A 22,288-nucleotide genomic window follows, 5' to 3' on the forward strand; every position below is an offset into this window, starting at 1 on the left:
AAACCTATCTCTTCCACTAATTTGTGTGTGTAGGTACAACCCAAACTGATTTATTTAAGTGACAGATTTAATACCACTTTTCCTGGTATTAATCAAACTAGACTTAAAGGCGCTGATTAAATCATTATAGTCTCCCAGTTAAGGGGACAAAGGCAAAGTTAACATAATGAGAAAACAAGAAATATCATCTCCTGTTTCTGTAAACTGAGAAGATGTGAAGAGAAGGTGTCGAGTTTCCCAGGTGGATCTCCATCCAGCTCCTCACCTTCCCTTCTAGCTCAATTTGAAGAGTCAAGCAGCCTTACTTATCTAGCCTCTACTTTACAAATACACACTCTCAAGACGTCCCTGCTATAGAGCTTTTTTTTTTTGGAAGTGGGACGCATCCTAGCCTTGCCATGGTTGAGCAAGAGTTAAACTAAAGATGTTATCTTGCTGATAACACTAACAGGGTTAAGAAGAAAGGGCCTCATTTGTGCCCTCACTGCTATCCCAAATGTATCTCATCCTGACCTTTTTTGGGTCCTCCTTCCCCAGGACACAGCTCAGCCCTGTGGGTGCTCCGTGTTTCCAACCCTATGAGTCAGTCGCCTTAGGCTAGACCTTCTTTCTTACAAGTAATGTGATAAGAGCATGAAAATCTGCTCTTAGGAGAGAGAATTCATCTTTCAATCATTTGCAATCTTATTGCACTTGTCCCACTTTTTTTTTTTTTTTAAGAATAATCACCTCAGGTATGTTGCTTAAAAATATTTCCTCTCATTAAACATGAGGCAATTGTGGAGAAAAGAAGGGCATTTAGGTTATCAAGAGTTTATTTAAAATGTGGGAAAAAAAAGTTTAAATTTTCTAATGAGTGCTTTCTAAATTCTTGTATTTAGAACATCACTAGGAAATTCAAACCTTAAAGACAGTCAATGAGTTAACCAAAAACAAAGCAAAACAAGAAGCCCAAAACCCCGGTGACCTATTCTCCCACCCCCTTTCCGATTATCAAAGATAATCAGTTTTACTCTCTTACTTTTGCTGGATATTGAAGTCACAAAAGCATTCTCCAAAGTAAACATTTTTTAAAATGTAAAACAAGTATTCTACAAAAAATGAAGCTAACCATGTCAGTTAACTATCCAACGGACGATTCTTTATAGTACCATATTAAAGTCATGAATGTCAAGGGGTCTTTCCAAAACAGAAGAAAAAAGTTACAACCCTGCATTTTCAGAATTATAATACTTGACAGATTCAAACATGAAACAAACAAGACTTTTTGATAGACTCTTAAATACATACTACTTACATGACACCTTGTAGAACTTTCTGGGGATCAGGGTCAAATAGCCTGTCAACATAGTGGCGACTGCTAGCTGTTACTTCCTAGAAAGTGGGGGGAAAAATTATGACATCTGAAGCCGTGCAAATCACAAATTCACAGTATCACCCATAACATCAAACAGCTATATAATCTAACTTACGGTAGAAGCATTAGAATTTTTATAAATACTTATTATATTAAATCTATCTGAGAAAATCTTGTGACAAGATAAAACGTAAGATGGGGAAGAAAGAGATACCCGGTTCTCACTAAAAACATAACTAGACAGTGGGACCTTTGCAGTGAGCCCTGCAAGCTCTGCCGATGGAAGAACTGGGCGTTAAGTATTGAGAAGCAAGCTAAGTTTCTTAATTAACTGTTGGATGTCACCTACACACGAAAAAAACATAGGAATGTTGCTTCTGTTTATACACACTAAAGGGAGGGAAAATCTGATTCTCAGCAAGGAAAAAAGGGTAAGGACTTCATGAACAGTTTATGAAGGGCAGTCTTGGTGCAAGAGGAAGACTCTCAGAGTGATGCAGAGGAGAGCTATACTGCTAGGAAGCAGACATATGCAAAAAATAAAAACGAATATAAAGGAGTTGTCACACTTTCTGTGAGGGAAAAAAAATTAAGAATTAGGATGATTTATCAGGTCCAAAAGAGCTACCCAGTCTGAACTGGCTAAAGCTGGGCAGACGAGGGAGAGCTAGAATATGAAGAGCAGGGGAGACACTTACCTCCTTTTATTTGTATTTTGGGGTTTGCACTATTATGTTATTTCTTGTAATACTTATTTGGGGGGCATACTTATTTTTTATATTTAATTTTCAATACTTAACATTATTTAAAACAAAGAACATGTTTAAGAACCAGAAAAAAAGAATTTTTGTCCCTTGCTGTTTCTTCCTGATGCCTGCTGGAATATGCTGCTCATGTACTATGACCCATTAGCAATAAATTATTATAGAGAGGAAGAAATACTTTTCCAGTTTACCCAGAACCCCTGATCAGAAAACAGTTAACTGCTAAGACACAGTGCCAGCTTAAAATTCTGAATCTCCAAAAATAACTCTGGAAAAAATTCTATAAACTCAAATTTCCTGACAATATAGCTAATCCAAAATCAAAGTGTATTTTCACATTATGAGCTTGCAACCAAAATACCCTTGTAGGCAACTCAAGTACCCACTTTTAATACATACTCCATTTCTAAAGAACAAACTGGCAGCAAATAAGCCAAACTGATGAAAATTTTTGTGCCTAATAGGGTACCATTAAGTACTTGCTAACGGGGTCTGGTTTCCTCAAAATAACAGAATCACAGAGTTAGAAGGACTCTTAATTATCTCTCTCAATCCCCTGGTTAACAAATGAGGGCTGATCTTTACCCAGATGTCAGACTGTCAAATGTTAAGTAGGGATGCAAACAACTGTACAAATATATCAAGAAACAATATACACAAGAGCAAAATCCAGGGTAAAACAGAAAACAGTATTCCTATAATACAAACAGATATGTCTTCTCACTCCATTTGAGCACATGTGCTTTCCTGACTTTCCAACATGGTAAGTTCTGAGAACTTCAGACTCTTAGACTCCCTCCTATGTAAGGAAAGATTTTGATTTTACTGTTTCTCTCCACACACTCTCCCACAGCTCTACATCTCTTGCCTCTCAATGTGGTTTTTAAAAAGGTACTTGGGTTTAAGACCTTATTTTAAACAACATAAATTTCTCCCATTAATAGCAACTCTATTGCTCTATGCCTGGTTCATTCAATTTAACAAGCACTGCGTACCTACTATACGCAAGGCACTGAGGAAGGCATTAAAGGCCAAAAAAAAAAGTAAGGCATGGTCCCTCCCCTCAAGAATTCATATTCTATTGTAACTGTGTTTACACGTTTATATTCCCTACTAGAATATAAAACAGAAGAATACATAGTGAAGATTTCTTAGAGGAGTTGGTTTTGGAAAATGAATAAGAGTGCATGAGAACAGACAAGGAAAGAATCAGGGTCACAACCACAGCCATAAGGCATGTGAAGCCAACACACAAATACCATCAGCAAGTATACCAGTTGCTGGCACTGAAAAAGAAGGGAGGAAGGTAGAAAGGCAACCACAGAATATAAAACACAAAAGGCTAATCAATGGGCAGCCAATAATTGAAGTGTTCAGATTGCCTTTTGGTCAAAGTTCTATGCTAGGTGCCAAAGAAAATACAAGAGGATGTGAAGGCAGAACAGTGCACTTAAGGAGCTTACATCTATAAAGGGGTCAGTCCTATGTACAAAAAATGATCCTCTGAGCTGCCTAGGTAGCAGCAAACTGAGAGGATATAGTCACTTGTTCAATCTGATTTTACTCTTATGTTTTTGCTTAACAAATTTACTTAGTTGTTTGTCTGGGACACTTCTCATATTTCACTGCTTTCCTTTGTAGATCAGTCTCTCCCCTTTCAGCCCTCTTCTCTCGTCTTTCAAAAGGCAGCCTGAAATATAAGACTTTGAGAGAGAAGGCAATTGGTGCAGATATTAAATAAGTTGGTCAGAGATAATTTCTTTAAAAGGTGACACTTGAGCAAAGACCTGAAAAAGGTCAAGGAGTAAGTCATGCAGCTACCTGGGAGCAAAGCTTTTTAAGCAAAGAGAACAACAAATGCAAAGGCTCTGAAATGTTAAGTGTCTGCTGGGATCAAAGAACAGGAGGTCATTACAGCTGGAGCAGAATGAGCAAAGGAGAAAACAGTAGGAGATGAGGTCAGAGAAGAGTGGCCAGATGGTAAAGAGCTGCGGTGTCCAATATGATAGCCACTAGTCTCATATGGCTGTTGGGCATCTGAAATGTGCCTAGAAACTGAATTTAAAATTTTTAAACTTTAATTAAAATTAAAATTTAAAAACCAATACTGGATTCTGTTATTAGAAAACTTCTAAGAATGTTGTGAATTATTTAAGTATGTAAATTTACTTTCAACTGTAAATTTCATGAAACCTAAATACTGATCAAGTATTTCCAATCAAAATACAAATCAAGTATTTCCAACCAAAATTTGGTATCAAAATTGTGTAAAATACACATCAGATTTTTGAAGACTTGATATAAAAAAGTAAAACAATTTCATTGATAATTCATTACACTGATTACATGTTGAAATAATATTTGGATATACTGGTTTAAATTAGATATATTGAAATTAATTTCATGTTTTCTTTTTACTTGTATAGCATGGTTGCTGGAAAATTTTTAATTACATATGTGGTTGGCATTATTTTTCCACTGGACAACACTGGTATAGACCCTTGTTGGTCATTGTAAGGATTTTTATTTTTATGGTGTGAGTTGGGAAGCCATTAGAGAGTTTTGAGAAAGTAGAGACATGAACTGACTTGTTTTAAAAGGACTGCTCTGGTTGCAACTTTAGAAACAGACAAATGTGTGGAGGGGGCTAGGGAACAAAGCAGGGAGACTAGGGAGGAGGCTATTCAATAATTAGAAATGCTGTCACTTCAGAGAGATGATGGAAGCCTGGACTAGGGCAAGAGTTCTGGAGGTAGTAAGAGTCACTCAGATTCCTGATAAATGTTAAAGCTGAAATGACTATCAAACTGGATATGCTGTCAGAGTAGATGTGGAGTGTGAAAGAACAGAGGAGCCAAGGATTACACTTAAAGTTTTTGCCTGAGCACCTAGAAAGTCAGACTGAATTGTCAGTTAATGAGATGAGGAAGACTGTGGGAGATGCAGGTTTGAGCGAGAAGATCAAAAGTTCAGTTTTGGACATGTTAGGACTGAGAATTTTATTAGCCACCCAAGTGAGAATGTCAAGTTAGCAGTTGAATATGTCTAGAGTTTAGGAGAGAGTTGTGGGTGGGAGATACAAATTAGGGAGTTGACAGATTATACACAGGATAAGTTCACTTAGGGAATAACCATGATACGGCAAGGCCTGAAGACTGAACTCTGGAGCATCTGAACAAGCAGCCAGTATGGTGGGAGGAAATGTGAGAAGCCAGATAGGGTAAGGTTTCAAGGAGGGAGTAATCAAATATGCCAAATGCTACGGATGTGTAGCATAAGATAATAACTAAGACCTGACCATTAGACTTAGGAACATGGAGGTCATCAGTGATCTTGACAACAACAGTGTGGGCAGAGTGGTGGGGTCAAAGCCTGCTTGGCAAGAGTTTAAGAGAGAATGGGAAAAGAGGAATTAGAGAAAGTACACACAGACAGCTCTTTCAAGGAGTTTCACTGTAAAGGGGAGTGAAGAAAGAGAGTAAGAGCTAGAGGGACAAGCGAAGTCAGGAGAGCTTTTTTTTTTTTTTAAAGCCGGAATAAATTAAAGCATACTTATTGATCGACGGAAATTTTTGTTTTGTTTTGATAAAGAAAAACATGCTGCACTGGGGTAGGGGGAGAACTTCTGGAACAACGTTCATAATAATTGAGAGGGAAGTGGATTTACTGACCAAGTAGAACATGTAAAGTACAACAGTCAGAGGCAATAAATTAGCTGGATACGGTGATGAGAGCTTGTGGACATTCTCTCTGATTATCTCTATTTTCTGAAAGTTAAAATTGTGGGGTTGGGTGCAAGACTGAAGAACAGAAGGAATAAAACACAGCATGGGCCAGAAAATATACCAGGACTGCCAGGCAGCACTAACCTTCTTGAGGTTCATGATTATGAATTTAAAATGAGACCAGTCAGCACGGCTGTGTTTTTCTCCAGCTACATTAAAATATACAGAAGTAGACATGAATAATAGAGTTAGATTTAACCAGAGCTGGAATTTCACCAGGCAAGGATGACAAAGCCAAAGGAATGGGTCAGCTGAGTTGAGGGTATATGCAAAGTTGAGATTACAATGACAGGCCTATTGAAGACCAATGAAAAAGCGGTAGGATTAATGGAATGCAGGTAACAGGGGGATTGACGAAGGCTTGTAGGTGTTCGGGTAGAAGGAGTGGTTTGGGAGGACAGAAGGTGGTGACCAGAATTTGTAAAACTGAAGAGACTATGAAGGGGTTTTAGTTATTGGTAACGTCAAGGTCTAGGAAATAACCATGTGGACAAACACCTCAAGGGAACACAGAGGATATGATCATTGGGCAAGTCTAGAGTTTTAGAAAAATTGTCTACATAGGTAATGAAATTTCCATAAATTATCACAGAAATAGTGCTAGAAAAAGTGAACATGAGCTAGGAGCTAAAATCTTAAAGAAATGAGGGGGAATGATCCAGGGGATCTATAGATGACTACAAGGTAGAGTCTGATGAGATTCAGAGCTGGAATGTTTAGAGAAAAGGGAAGAGAGGGGTCTGAAAAGAGCAATGAGGAGCAATTCTCTGTCTCCACTTCTAGGCCTAGAGATATGAGGGATATGGGAAGAAAAAGAGCCAACAGCTGAGAAGACTGCAGGAGAAAGCTGAGGAAAAGGGTGTCAAGAGGTGAAAAGCCTGGTTTCAGTCTAAACAAAAAGATGAAGGAAATGTTCAGACAAGAGGGTGAGGATAACAGAAACCCAGTGAAAGAAGCGGGAGAGAGGCAAGGGATCTGGATAGAAAAGTAAATGGACAGAGACACATGCGCATGAGGAAGGACCCTAGAGTCCTGGGCTTCCTGTGGTAGTTAATGTAAACAGAGATAAAGAGCTTAATCCTGAATGTTGGGGAGGGACAGTTTGATCTAGGCACTAATTTACCCCTGAAATAGGACAAACACTGGAGTTTCTTCCTCCCTCCTGCCCACAGAGGCCAAAAGGTTAAAAGAGTGTCTGATGATCTGTTCTTTCAAGACGTGGCTTCATGCTCACTTCAAAACACTAATGCCCTTTTATTTATTTTTTATTCTTTTTTTTTGATGAAAATATTTTCATTTATTCTTTTTTTTAAGATTTTTTTTTACATCTTTATTGGAGTATAATTGCTTTACAATGGTGTGTTAGTTTCTGCTTTATAACAAAGTGAATCAGTTATACATATACATATGTTCCCATCTCTCTTCCCTCTTGCGTCTCCCTCCCTCCCACCCTCCCTATCCCACCCCTCCAGGCGGTCACAAAGTACCAAGCTGATCTCCCTGTGCTATTCGGCTGCTTCCCACTAGCTATCTACCCTACGTTTGGTAGTATATATATGTCCATGCCTCTCTCTCGCTTTGTCACAGCTTACCCTTCCCCCTCCCCATATCCTCAAGTCCATTCTCTAGTAGGTCTGTGTCTTTATTCCTGTCTTATCCCTAGGTTCTTCATGACATTTTTTTTCTTAAATTCCATACATATGTGTTAGCATACGGTATTTGTCTTTCTCTTTCTGACTTATTTCACTCTGTATGACAGACTCTAGGTCTATCCACCTCATTACAAATAGCTCAATTTCGTTTCTTTTTATGGCTGAGTAATATTCCATTGTATGTGGCACATATATACAATGGAATATTACACTAATACCCTTTTAAATTACTCTGTAGCTTCCGGTAGCTGGAAGGGCTTGTACACACAGTGATCCTCCATCCTCCCAACCGATCCAGTGAATGTGCCAAGCAGCCAGCTAAAGCTCAGGGTACAGTCTGTGCCCATGAAGGAGAGTAGTGCTAGCCAGGGTCACACTATGACCTCTGCCTTTTGGCACAAGGCTTCAAACAAATGACCTAGAAAGCCCTCGAAACCTAGCTCTAAACTTACTGTACCCATTCAAAGCTGCAGAAGCCACCACAAACGTATAGATTAAAAACTGTTACATTTTTACGCTTAATAGCACCCCTCCAAATTATATTATGTAAAAATGTACATGAATCCTTTCAAGCAGAAAGTTTGTATACACCAAATTTGTGACTTAGTATTTAGAATTTAGTAGAGCTGAATGTACATATGTACGAACAGGTACTAAACATTAAAGAAGGAAGAGAAGCTTGTAGCAAATTTCTTCTTGAAGGAAAACAGAAACAGGTAATGAGTTGCGTTCCACTGTGGAGAACTATTAATGTGGAAGCAATTTCCCTTTTAGTAGGGTGACCATTTGTGACGTCTCCCCTTGAGTGAAGACTGGTTGTAGTGACTTGATTCTAGCAAGCAGAAAGCAGTGGAGGTGATAGGATGTCACTGCAGAGCTCTCCCTCTCTCTGTGTCCATGTCTGTGTCTGTCTGTCTGTCTCTCCCTCCCTCCCTCAGTCAAAAGCCAGCTTCCATGTTGTAAGTTGCCCTATGGAGAGCCCCACATGGCATGGAACTAAGGGGAGCCCCTGGCCAAGAGCCAGCAAGGGACTGAGGCCCTCGTTTCAACAGCCCACATGGAACTAAATCCTGCCAATAATCCTGTGAGTGAGCTTGGAAATGGATTCTCCCTCAACTGAGCCTTGAAACGTGGCTCCTGTTGACACCCTGACTGCAACCTCACAAGGAACTCTGGGGCTAAGCCACATCTGAATTCCTAACCTACAGAAACTGTGAGATAATAAATGTTGTTTTAAGCAGCTAAGTAATCTGTTACATAACAATAAACAGACAATGAATCTACCTTCAAATTTATCATCCAAACCAGGATAATTTTAAGACTGAAAGAGGGCACTACTAATACTTGTCACAGAATAACACATAAATGAAGAGTGTTGGAGACAAACCGGGCTTATATGCTCGCCCTACCTTTTATTCCTCTTTAGTGGCACAAAATTTATCTCTAATAAATTAGAGATAGCTCAGAAAACTGGTCAGACATACTGAAAAGGCAAACCAGAACAATCTCTAATTGCCCTTCTGAATAAACTACGCATGATTGGGGTAAATTAAAACCCTGCCTTTTGAAAAAAATTCTTCGGGAAAGGTTCTGAATGCCAAATTATTAAGTCCCAGACTTGCCACGAATGGGATTTAACACAAAGAATAGAAGAAGTAAATTCGTTCAACTGAAGTTCTAAAACCTGAAGTGAAACAATGGGTTTATTAGACAATGAAGAGTGAGGGTTTAAGTGTAAATAAGAAAATATCAAACTATTTTATTTCATTAAAATCTTGCTCTATGCGTATTTCATTAAAATAGTATGTTCTTTAATCCTACCATATTCAGGCATTGAATGGTAGAAGAATATATGACTTGGGATCAGAAGATGGGTTTGAAACCTAGTTCTACCACTTGGTAGCTTTGTGACATAGGGCAAAAATAATATTTTGAGACTGTTTCTTCAAGTATAAAATGGTAACGTTACCACATAGCTCAGAGTGTGGATCAAATGAGATAACACACAAGAAAAACCCCTATAAACTGTAAATGAACCATATAAACACGGATTTCAGGAAAAGCCTATTTTTGTATAAAAAATATAATTGCCTTAACAAATGTACTAATGCTCTTCTCAGTTATTTATAGTCATATTCATGATTAAAGCCTAATTATTCAGACATACCTTTCCTCACCCAATAGCAGCTTTTTTCTCAGACCAAGCTAAGTACTTAGCAAGAAATAAATATGCATTTGAATGCTGACCTTAGAAATCTAAACTTTCATTACTTGAGATTTAAAATAACTGTTAAAAATATGTAAGGTAATCCTTAGTGCATTTTTTATTACTAACTTGCATTATAACTGTAGGTATAACCATGGACTCAGACAATATAAAATCACAGCTACGAATACCAATATATAGTTCAAGGAGTAATTTTTTTTTTTTTTTTTTTTTTTTGGCTGCATCTTGGCATGAGGTATCTTGGTTCCCTGACCAGGGATCGAACCTGCGCCCTCTGCAGTGGAAGCGCAGAGTCTTAACCACTGTACTGCCAGGGAAGTCGCAAGGAATAATCAATTTATAGTGTTCTCGTACCCATACACCAAATCAGAAAGAAAAGGTAGACAGAATACAAATATTTTTATAATACCTGACACTTGTTTAGTATGTTACAGTTTACAAAGTATTTTCATATCTATTTTCTCATTTAATTCACATGTTCTTTAGAAATTGGAATATTACAAATCTCACTGGGGAATTCTGACCCCTGAGAAATGAATGTTTAAACTAGTTGTTGCCATATTAATCAAAATTTCATGTGTCAATTATTCCACAAACTACTAGGAACTTCAAGATAAAATTGTTCATAATGTTGATCATTCAGCATTGTCAGGGAAAATCCTGGTTTAGGGAAGAGATGAAAGGAGCACAACCCAAAAAACAGAATGTTTGAGCTCTATAAAGCTTCAGTTTAAAACCTATTTCATGCTGAAATTCAACATGTGAATATATTTAATTTACTAGGTGCTGGTAACAGAGTTAAGATAGAGTCCCTTACCCTCAACTCATTCACAGCACAGAAAGGAAACAGATAGGTAAGTAAGTTACAGTTGTCACTTCTAACACAGGATAAGTATAACCATAAAAGTGAACACAAGATAAAAAGAAAGCTGAAGATACAATTAACTGAAGTTAGGGGTGGAATGGGAGGTGGTATCTAAGCAGCAAGGATGATTAATCTGAAAAACCAGTAGTATTTTGCTAGGTGAAATGGGGAGGAAAAAAAAGATAAGGACTCTAGGCGGAGAGCACAGCACACGCAAAAGAGTTCTGAAGCAATGTGGTGTGTTTGAGAAACGCAATTTAGTATTATAGTGATACAGTATACACTTGGGAATACAAAACAAAGCTAAAGTTGTACTCTTTAATTCAGTCAACAAATATTTAGACAGCTATGCAGGCACTGTTCTAGGCAAGAACCAAAAAAAGCCCAACTTTGCAGGGCTTACATTTCAGCAAGGGGAGAAAGATAAAAAGCAATAAACATAATAAATAAATGATATAGAATATTATAGGGCTATACATGCTATGGGGGGAAATGTTTAATAGCACATTTTATTTCCATCTCCTTTTACTATACACTGCACAAGCTGCGGGGAGGGAGAAGTGCAGGAGAGAAAGAGGGAAGTGTACTAATACATCCCCCCCCCCCAGAGAACACCATACACTCAGCATCTCAGTAGTTCTAAACAGTAGTTCTAAACAGGGACACTACTGCCTAAGATATATTCTTTAAATCTATGGAAGTGATTTTGGGTTGTCAAAATGGCAATAGGTGCTACTGATATCTAGTGGGCAAGGGCTAAGGATGCTAGATGTCCTGCAGTGAGTGGGACAACAGGCCCATACTCGAAAAGACTTTCCACTATGCAGTCATGTAGGAAAATAAACTTTAATTGCCTGAGCCTAGAATCTAACTCCATTTTACATATAAACAAAAAATGTGTTTCGCATCATTTTACTATACCATTTTCCAAGAATGCAACTCCCATATGAATACAGGAAAGGGTGTACTTTGTGTTGTTAGGAACTTTATCAAAAGTTGTTCACTTCAAAAAAATCACATCAAAAACAGTATCACTTATTGTATTTAAGTAGCCATCACATCATACCTATATCACTGTCTTATAGCAGTCATATTTACAGTTAAACTACCCTTATTTGTAAATATATCACTATTTTATTACTTCTTTCTAGTACCTGAGTATTTACTCATTTAAATAATATAAATTAGTTTCCTGCTCTTTCTCCCTTAACACAGTTGAGGCATTATGCCAACTCTTAAAAATTTACATGTAAGAGCAGTTATCTATGAATTTCACTCCAGGAGAGCCAAGGAGGTGCTTCAAAATACGTTTTAAGAAGGGGATGTGGAGTCTAGCAGAGTTGAGAACCACTAACTGAAACAGCTCTTAACATTCCAGTCAGCTGGGAGCTCCAGAACCTCTTCTCCATCCCAAACATTTTGAAACGAAAATTTGATTTTCTGATGCCTCCAACTCTCAGTCCAAACAAATGCTTCCTACTGTCACTTTGACAATTTTCTGAAATGCCAAGTAACTGTACTGCTTAGATCACTCACAGATTCACAATTATTCAATTTGAAGTCCAGGAACTAGAGAATTTTTTCCTAACTTTGAGGGGAAAAAAACCCTACCTCCCTCTGGAACAATACAAAAAAGGATAATATAACAAAGACTGACCTTTTCCTTGCAGATGGCTATCATGCCCTCCCTATGTATTAAAAAATTCCTACTTGCCTCCAAAAGGAAGAAAAATTAGAAGAAAATGCCTAAGTAAACCCCAAATTTTGTGGATATTTTGATTTTTCCTTTCTTTTACTTTTTTGTATTCTAGTAAACTTCTGGCCCCATTAGGATTCAATCAGATTCTCATTCAATTTTTGCAGACCCATCACATAGTATTTTTTAAACTTTTTTTTTTTTTTTTTTGCGGTACACGGGCCTCTCACTGCCGTGGCCTCTCCCGTTGCGGAGCACAGGCTCCAGACGCGCAGGCTCAGCGGCCATGGCTCACGGGCCCAGCCGCTCCGCGGCATGTGGGATCTTCCCAGACCGGGGCACGAACCCATGTCCCCTGCATCGGCAGGTGGACTCTCAACCAGTGCGCCACCAGGGAAACCCTAAACTATTTTTATCTTTACATTTTTTTTTATTATTATGGGATTCATTCTTAGGTGATCCTAGAGGTTTGCAGCATCCTTCCTCCCAAAATTCACCAAAGCCCTGCTTTTCTGAAGTCTCTAGCAACTTTGGGAAGTTTATAAAATGGCACTTCAGTTTGGCTGGGTCCCATCAGTGCAGAATGTAACATACTTATGACAACCAAAATTCCTAGAATATAATGTTTCAATCTCATAAACACAATTATGAAAATACTGAAATATATAATTTTAAACTTAATCTACTTGGATAAGAAGCAGCCCTGACCTCTCAATAAGTAAGTAAGACTGAAAATCAGATTTCACATGTTAAGAGAACTTATTTTAAAATAAAGAGCTAATAAATCAGTAGTCATATAAAGTTTGAAAATAAAATTCTAAAATGTAAGGCTGTGCACACAAATTTTTCCTCTATGTGTTTGGAAATCTGACTACAACACTTCATAGACAATAGTATATGACAGTGGACAGGTCAGTCTCTGGTTCTCAGTTTTCATCAATAAAAAACAGACAAGGACAAACTAAAGATTATCTGCAGGCTTCTTTCAGGCAAAGATTCCATAACTTTACTTACCCAAAGGGGGATTTTTTTTTCATAATAGGAAAGCCAGAGCACAGTAGTGAGTTTTTAATGTAATAAAATATTATTATAGCCCTTGTATATCGTATCAACATGCTATAAAGATGCTTAGGTGGTCTCAAGAACTGGAAGCAATTTAGCATTCATGCTTCTTTCTAATCAGGTACTGCAATGTTTACCCCTTTAAAGTATGGTACAAATCACAAAGAGCTATTTGGGTCTAGACGATTTCTTTCTCACTATTAAATTCTATTCATTTACTCTTCAATGTAGACAAGAATGTCTGAAGACTGAGGACCAAGAAGAGATCCCTCTGGACAGAGTAAGTGGACCATGTAAGGATTTATGGTGCAAAACAGCAGAATCTGGAAGCCCAAGGGAGCAAGAACCTAATATGGGACATTAGAGTGACAAGGATTGTGAGGAGTTTTATAAAGCTTGAGGTATTCTCTGGGTTGGCAAAGGTTCATTTAGATGCCTTCCAAAATGATAAGATAGCCCAGGAAATCCACTAGGATGCATTCAAATGCCTACTTCTTAATCCTGACATAACAGAGTGAGGCCATTCAGGCACGGGTGATGTTGTCCTTGACCATAAGAATAGTTTAAATTATTCTTCAAGACTGCAATCATGTAATGACTTTGAGATCCAGGGTACCATCTTTCATGGTACACCTCAGAGGTGGTACAGTCCAGACAGGCTAGCTGCCTTCTGATTTTTTTTTTTTTTTCAAAAGGCTTTATTTGCTTCAGATTCTTAGAGGCAGTAAACACCCTTGCCTCAGAGCTATCCATGGTGCTTGACTCATACTCAGCCCGTCACTTCCAGCAATTGGTGCATTAGCTTTCCGACCACAGTACCACTCAGGATCTGCCTGACCCATCACCCACATTGTGGCCTGTGACTATTATGCCAGTATCACGGGCCACTTGCAATTTCTGTCTATTCCACTTTGCCTATGCCCAGATCCACAGTGCCTTACTTTGTCCTGGCTTAGATCTCTCATCTAGCTCTGCCTCCCAGGCCTGCTATACCATCTGCTACACAAAGCCCTTTCTGTACAAACAGTACACCTTGGGGAAGATCACTGGCATAATCTGGGAAAAAGATTACAGTTCTTCAGAGCCAAATCCCCCATATGATACCTTACGTGAGCTTTAAAACCTTGTTGTTACAATTTTTACCATTCCAAAATGATTGAAAATGAGTTTTAAATTTTGCTCTATGCTTTTGTGACTGACTTTGGAATGAATAAAGAATAGGAACTGTTAACTCAAGATTTATGTGTGGGTTTCAGGGAATCTATGAGCCCCTTGAAATTATGTGATTCTTTAGGCAGATGCATGTTTTTCTGGGGAAGATGGTGTTGAGCCTCTTACCCTTAAAACGTTAAGAACTCGGTCAATGTGTTGATGACTACCAATAATCATCATCTCCCCAGGTTTAAGCACTAGACTTCTATATCTGTGGTTTAATAAATGTATTTGGTCTTTCTCCCAGTTCCTGGCACAGAGGTCCTGAAACCTTGAAATTTCCTGGGTGACATCAATGTCTTTACTTATTCATAAGGAACATCTTTCAAGAGTTTTGCTAATGAACGATTACGCTGGGGCCCCTAGATAGCCTCAAGATGGGACTGGTTACCCAAAAGACGAAGTGATTAGAGGGCTGGAACTTTCAGTCCCATCCACCAACCTCTGGGAAGTGGAAGAGTGGGAGGCTGGAGATTAACGCTCTATAAAAACTCTGAATAAAACGTGATTAAGTTTCCACGTAAGTGAATGGATCCACCTGCCAGGAGGGTGGTGCACCCCAGTTCCACATGGACAGAAGTTCCTGCACTTGGGACCTTTCTGGATCTTGCCCTATGTACCTCTTCACCTGGCTGTTCATCTGAATCTTTTATAAGATAAATGTTTTGCTGAGCTTTGTGAACCATTCTGACAAATGACTGAATTTGAGGAGGGAGCAGTGGGAACCCCTGATTTATAACTGGTCAGTCAGAGGACAGGAGAACAACCTGGACTTGCAACTGCTGTCTGAGGTGGGGGCAGTCTTGCAGGACTTAACCTGTGGAATCTGACACTATCTCCAAGTAAATAGTGTTAGAATTGAGTTAAATTGTAGGACACCCAGCTAGTATCCATAGAGAACCAGAGAATTGCTTGGTGGTGTGGAAAACATTCCAGAATATCCAGCTGCCTACTGGACACCTCTAAATGAATTCCCATAAAACACTTCAAACTCAGCATGTCCAAAATGAAACTCATTCTTCCTCCTTACTCTTCTAACATGTTCAGCTCCTAATCCTCACCATCTCAGTAGAGGATACCACCTAGATATAAAACTAAAAATCTTGTCAATCATGCCTGATCATGATTATGACTCTTTCCTTTTCCTCATTCCCCTCATCCAATCAGTCACATCTTACAACTTTTTGAAAGCTTAATAAATTCTTAAAACACTCCAGAAACAGAAGAATCATGTGTTCTCTAATCATTTTGCAGGTGGTAAAGATCTCCAAATATTAATAGATTCTATAGGCTGGAAACTCTTCCCACTGGACCATAACTTTTCATTTTTAATAGAAAGCATAACACCGTCTCATCATTCCCCCTCCCCCAATAACTGTTTTATGAATATGCCAGAGAATGCAGCTAACTCTTTATTCTTCTGAGTTTATGAAATGAGATCAAAACAGTTTTCTTCTACCAAAGTGACAAGTGGGGGCTGTTTCCGCAAAACAGCTCTTATTTGGAATACTTTTCATTCCTAGCTAAACAGTCCTAAGGATCATAGCACTACAGCTCAGGGAAGGCAGCTGCTCTCCAATTTCCAGAAGATAACAGAAATCATCCTTTGTCAATAAATCCATATCTTTACCTAGAAGCCAACATAACATATTACACTGCAAAACAACGGCCAAATCAGAAATCAAAAAGATACAAGTCAGAGTAACTGAAATTCCTGGCTCCTGGTACTACTTTAAAATTCTTGATGAGAATGGGAGGAGACAAGAAGGCTAGATATAAATATCCAAGTGAAACTGAAGACCTTACCTAACTCTTGGTAAAGCTTAAAAGACGTCCTGAGCATTCGCTGTCTGAATTCAGGTGGCAATCATTCCTTAAAAAGATAGAAGATGTCCAGAAACATACGATGAGCATCTCCCATTCTTCCCACATTGTCATTAAAGATTAGGAAGTTCATACTGGTTTTCTTTTAGGACCACCTCCTGACATATCCTGTGCTTGCTGGTGTTTTGTAGAGAAAACAAACGGGAAACTTTAAAATGTGCTTACAAGATTTTACTTTTCATTTACTACTAAAAACCAAGAGAGGGCAAATTCATACTTATAAGATAGTTGAGCTTAACCTCACAGAAAAAAATTTTTTTAGCTCTTGTCAGTTGTCCATGTAAGAGAGCAAATCACTGTGCACCTGAAGACCAACAAATGCTTATAATCATCAAGAACAGAACATAATCAAGGAATATCCAGACTTGGAATACCCTATACAGTGCAAATAACTGCTCATCAAATAGGCATAATGGCACTGGGAAATAAATGTAACAAAGGCCTTAGCTGTCTGTGCCAGCCTACAGTATGATTCAAAGGCATTTTATTATCTTGTCTCTCTCAAATCACTACAAACTGACCAAAGTAAACTGTAATCATCCTCTTAACAGGGTCTTTCAAAAGGCATAAATTTTCATCTCAAGTCTGATACCAATTTTTTTAAAAATAGGTCATACTTCTGGTGTTATGTCTAAGAATTCTTTACCAAGCCCAAGGTTCTGCAAATTTTGTTTATTCTAAAAGTTTTATATTTTACAATTAAATCTACGATCCATTTTGAATTAATTTTTGTACAAGGTGTGAAATTAAGATCAAAGTTCATTTTTTAACCTATGTTTAAGGGGATGAAAAGATAAGCTACAGACGGGTAGAAAATATTTGCAAAGCACCCATCTGACCAATGACTCACATCTAGAATATATAAAGAGACTTCAAAATTCTACAGTAAAAAAACAAACAGGGCTTCCCAGGTGGCACAGTGGTTGAGAGTCTGCCTGCCGATGCAGGGGACACGGGTACGTGCCCCGGTCCAGGAAGATCCCACATGCCGCGCAGTGGCTGGGCCCGTGAGCCATGGCTGCTGAGCCTGTGCTCTGCAATGGGAGAGGCCACAACAGTGAGAGGCCCGCGTAAAAAAAAAAGTCCAACTAGAAAGTGGGCAAAAGGACGTGAAAAAATATTTCACTATAATATTTTATTCATATTTCACTAAAATATTTTATTCATATTTCAATAGAATATTTTATTCATATTTCAATAAAATATGAATGGCAAGTAAGTAATGAAAATATTTTTGACATTACTAATCATTACAGAAATGTAAATTGAGACCATGATGAGATATCACTATATATCTATTAGAACAGCTAAAATAAAAAATAATGACATACCAAATTGCTGGTGAGCATGCAAAGAAACTGAATCTCTCAAACATAACTGGTGGGAATGTAAAATGGTACAGCCACTTTGGAAAAGTTTGTCAGTTTCTTTAAGAATTAAACATACATTTACCATACAACCTAGCAATTGCACTATTGGGCATTTATCTCAGAGATACAAAAAGTTATGTCCACACAAAAGCCTGTACATGTTTGTTCATAGCAGGTTATAACAGCCCAAAACTGGAAATGCCCAAAATTTCTAACAGGTGAACAGTTAAGTAAACTATCTTTCAAACATCCATATTATATATCCATTCCACAGGATACTACTCAGCAGTAAAAAGGAAGAAACTACTGATACATACAACAGCTTGAATGGATCTCCAGGGCATTACACTGAGCAAGAAAAGCCAATCTCAAAAGATCACACGCTGTATGACTCCATTTATGCAATATTATAGAAAATGACAAAATCATGGAGATGGAGAAGAGATTAGTTGTCACCAGGGGTTAGAGATAGTGCATGTGGGGCAGTAGGCAGGTGTGACTATAAAGAAGTAGCATGAGGGAGATCTTGACTATGGTATTACAGAACTGTATACATATTTATACCAATATCAGTTTTGTGGTTTTGATATTGTACTATAGTTATATAAAATGTGACCAAACACGGGAACTGGGTACAGTATACACAGGGATCTCTCTGTACTATCTTTGCAACTTTCTGTGAATCTGTCATTATCTCAAAATAAAACGTTTAAAAAAATGCAATCAATGTAAAATCACCCAAAAGTTTGGGAAACATGGGAAAATTTATAAATTTGTTGAAAACAGTGTTGTTGTAATGCTAAATGCATTACAGGGATGGGGTGATCATGGTGTAGCCTAGAAAGACACCTGGAGATTTTGTCCAACTCCTCCAAATAAATAGTTCAATCAAATATTTATTGAGAATCTAATATATGAAAGACATAGTGCTATAAAAAGTAGTTGGGTTAAGAAGAAGAAAAGGTCAAGCACTTACCTCTGAATTAATTTACTCTCTAAGAAGATAAAATAGACTAATTATTAAAAGCCTCAGGGCCACTGCAAAAGCAGTTTCCTTTGCCTGGAATGTTCTTCTGTTTTTCTAGTTAGTTCTTACTTGTCCTTGAACTCTAGCTCATTGTCACTTCTTTAGGGAAACCTTCCCTAGCTCTCTTTGCTCTCCATACTAGAACACGTTCCCCTATTACATGCTTGTACAGCACCCTATATTTTTCATTCATAACACTAATCACCATTCACAAAAAACTGTGTGACATTTTGATGTCTATTTTCTCCATTAGGCTAATCTCCAAGAAGGCAAAGACAGTCTAGGTAGCTCACCACTGTATTCCCAAACCCAATGCCATGCCTGGCAAATGACAGAAGCTCAAAATATGTTACATGAATAAACCTATACAAAGCTCTAATTCATATGTGCAAATGAGCAGGCAGACAACAAGAGTTACTGGGTTTTGTAAGAACCCAAGATCACTTCAACTTGAGAAAGCCAGTTTATATGGGATAGGAGGTTCATGCAGAGGATAAAGAATCTTATATCCAAAGCTGAATATGAACATCAGCCTTTCAGCAACAGGAACCCACTGAAGAATTGAAACAGGGAACCGGTGCATCCGATGTGCTGTATAGGGAAATAAATGCAGAGAACTGAATTCAACTAAGAGGATAAGACACTAGAGGCAGTAAAAATAACTGCAAGGAACTGTGGTAATGCAGGCACAAAATGATAAGTTCCGGAATGAGAGGGTGGTCATGGGAAAAGACAGATGTGAGAAACAATGAGAATGAAGAGCCAACAGAACTTAAGAACTGATTAGCTATAGGGGCATGAAAGGGGGAAGAGTCAATGATGAGTCAAGTGGTTTAACAGTGGGTGATCCATGAAAGATAATACCATTAACAGAAATGAGAAGTCAGGACTAAGTTATCTTAGGAGAAGGAATGTGCTTTGTTGGAAAGTGATGGGTAACATCCACACAACTGAAGACGTGAGACTAGATGGAGAACAGTCAAGGCTGCCAATGTAGATGTGTGAGTTGATTACAGTTAAGGTTATAAAAATGAATGAGATCTTTCAGAGAGGAGAAGGTATAAAGGGCCTTGAATGGAAATTCTTTAAAACCATTTGATCTGCCTCTGGTGAGAATTATGTTTCTCAGGTTATGGAGTCATTCAGATGGTGAGCTTCCTGAAGGCATAGCTGAGCTCAACTGTGCACTGGGTGTTGTGCAAAATAGTAGCCTATTAAAGGAACCAATTATTTTCAAGATAATTTCTGATGATTAATTCCTGTTCCACTTGCACTTTGTATTTCAAAAAGTGGTGCCCTAGGTAGAACTTTGAAAGGTACAGGCTTCACTTGAAATTATTATAATCAGTGAGTTTAGACAGTTTAAATCATTTATCCAAAGGTCTGTTTTCCCAAGGCTCCAGAACTGAAGAACTGAAAGACCAAACTTTGGGACTGTGAAAACCTTAAAAAAAAAAAAAAAAAAAGCCCCCAATGAGACTAGGGCTAAAGCAAATGCCCACTAGAAGTAGGGAATACTCTTCAAGAAGTTTTTGAATAAAGTAAAATAGGAAATATTATTTACTGAGGGAGTGAAAAAAAAACCCCAAAAATTTCAACTGTACACTACATGGGTTGACAATGTACAAAAACTAAAGAAGCTTCAAATGAAGGATAAGCTAGATAATTAAGGAAATTGAGAACAGTCCAGATGCATACTTAAAAAAACAACAAAAAGCTAATGAGGGAAAGTCATTGGCCTGCTCTCCCACAAAATGTTCCTAGGTGTCAGTCAGAGGTGGAGTAACAAGCTAATTCAATGCTTAGGTGAGCAGTATTTCCCCAGCTACAGTTTAAAAATAAGAAAAGGGACTATTGAAATGGATCAGAGGACAAATTTGTGTACAGCTCCCACCCCACCTCCGCCCAAATAAATCAAGGTGGAATATGCCACAATGCTCTAACTGTGAACTGCAGCAAATGTCCTAAGTGCTTCCAGATAGGTGAGTTGTGTTTGTGGGAGAAGTCAGGGAAGAGAAACCCGCTGGAGCCACAGCCTCAAGGTACCTGACAAGGCATCTATAATCCAACCATCCTCTCAACATCAGACTGACTTCCACGATAAGTCTAAAAGATGGTCAACCAGTCTTTGCCTGCTTGTTTCCAACAACAGCAAATGGACCATTGGTAAACTGACCATTCTCAGAGCTGGACAGCTCTCATTTGTTGCAAAACCCTTCTAAGTTATCTCCTAGTAACTTTCACCCCCGGTCCTTGGTTCTCTCAAGAGCAACACAGCAAAGGTGAAAGTTTTAGTTTCATTTTTAAATTTAAGCGAACAAACTAGGTATTACTTCCAGGCATGTCAATACATTCCCTTCTTTCAATAGTAGGAAAATCTGATCTCTTTTTTCAACGTTTGACTCCCCGTGAAGGAAAAAGGAAGCCCAGTCACAGGTTCCTCTAGACTCCGCAGCAGAGCGGAGAAAAGGGGCTTAAATAACTACATACACTAGGAGACGTTGCAGCTGATAAGAAATTCCCGTTGCCAAGAAGCAAGCAGCTCTAGCCTGTGACCAGGTGCTGGGACGCGATAGAAGCCACACAGACCTGGCCTGGCAGCCCGAGACAGTGGGGGCCAAGAAGCCTCCGTCTCTTTTTGCCAAAGCCGCGGAGGGCTGAGTGGGCGCTCACCCCCAGGCCAGCGGCAAACCCGGCGCCTCACACGGCAAAGCGCTCGGCCCCAGGAAAGAGGCATCGGTAAGAAGGCTCGGTGAAACGCCTGGCAAAGCCCAAGCCGCGCCGCCGGGCCAGCTGCCCGTGTGTCCAACCACCCGGCCCGCCCGACGCCGTCCTGAGAACCTGCACCGGTGAGCGCTCCCGGAGTTGGAGACGTCTCGGGCTCGGCCGGGTCCCGTCTCTCCCCCCCGCCCACCCTCTCTCAACTCCCCTGCTTAGAGCTGAGCCGGAGGCCACCCCAAGGAGTGGTGCCCAGGAGGCACGCCGCGTTGGTGGTGAATGCTGCGGGCTGGGCCCGAGCTCTCGGGCAGGCGGGCAGCCAAGCGGCTGCGGCCGGTAACTCACCGAAAGGACGCTCATGCGGATTGGGGTCTCCAACAGGCACGCCATCTTGAGCCTTCCCACCCGGCTGCGGCCGGCGCCGGCGCCGGGGCCGGCACTTTCGACAGCCGACTACTGGGCCAACCACAGTTACCTCTGAAGAAAGTCAGGCAGGTAGACGAGAACGGACCACGCTCTAGACACCGCTGAAGTACGGCCAGGGCCCGCAGAGGGGAGAGCAAAGGGAAACCGCACCAGGGGCCTCCTTACGAATCGTCCTCTCAGAAACGGCAGCTACTCTCACCCTGGGTGAGAGGTGGGAGCGCGCAGCAGTTTCCGCATGCGCAA

General features: G+C 39.4%; 1 protein-coding gene across 4 annotated transcripts in view; it reads right to left on the bottom strand.

The window, feature by feature from the left end:
• Positions 1–22,277, bottom strand: part of ARMC8 (armadillo repeat containing 8) — a 106,606-nt gene extending 84,329 nt beyond the window's left edge. For 2 of the 4 annotated variants that reach the window (XM_067737705.1, XM_067737704.1), the window contains exons 1-2: positions 21,965–22,276; positions 1,298–1,374 (exon numbers count right to left, since the gene is read on the bottom strand). In XM_067737705.1, coding sequence (XP_067593806.1) covers positions 1,298–1,374; positions 21,965–22,009 — 122 coding nt within the window. In that variant the 5' untranslated portion in view covers positions 22,010–22,276. Of the gene's footprint in view, positions 1–1,297; positions 1,375–21,964 lie in introns of all 4 variants that reach the window. The other 2 variants (XM_067737708.1, XM_067737707.1) reach the window with 2 other exon arrangements.
• Between the last annotated feature and the right edge of the window lie 11 nt (positions 22,278–22,288).

Source organism: Pseudorca crassidens, chromosome 5 (genome assembly GCF_039906515.1).
Source record: "Pseudorca crassidens isolate mPseCra1 chromosome 5, mPseCra1.hap1, whole genome shotgun sequence".
In the NCBI taxonomy this organism is placed as follows: Eukaryota; Metazoa; Chordata; class Mammalia; order Artiodactyla; family Delphinidae; genus Pseudorca; species Pseudorca crassidens.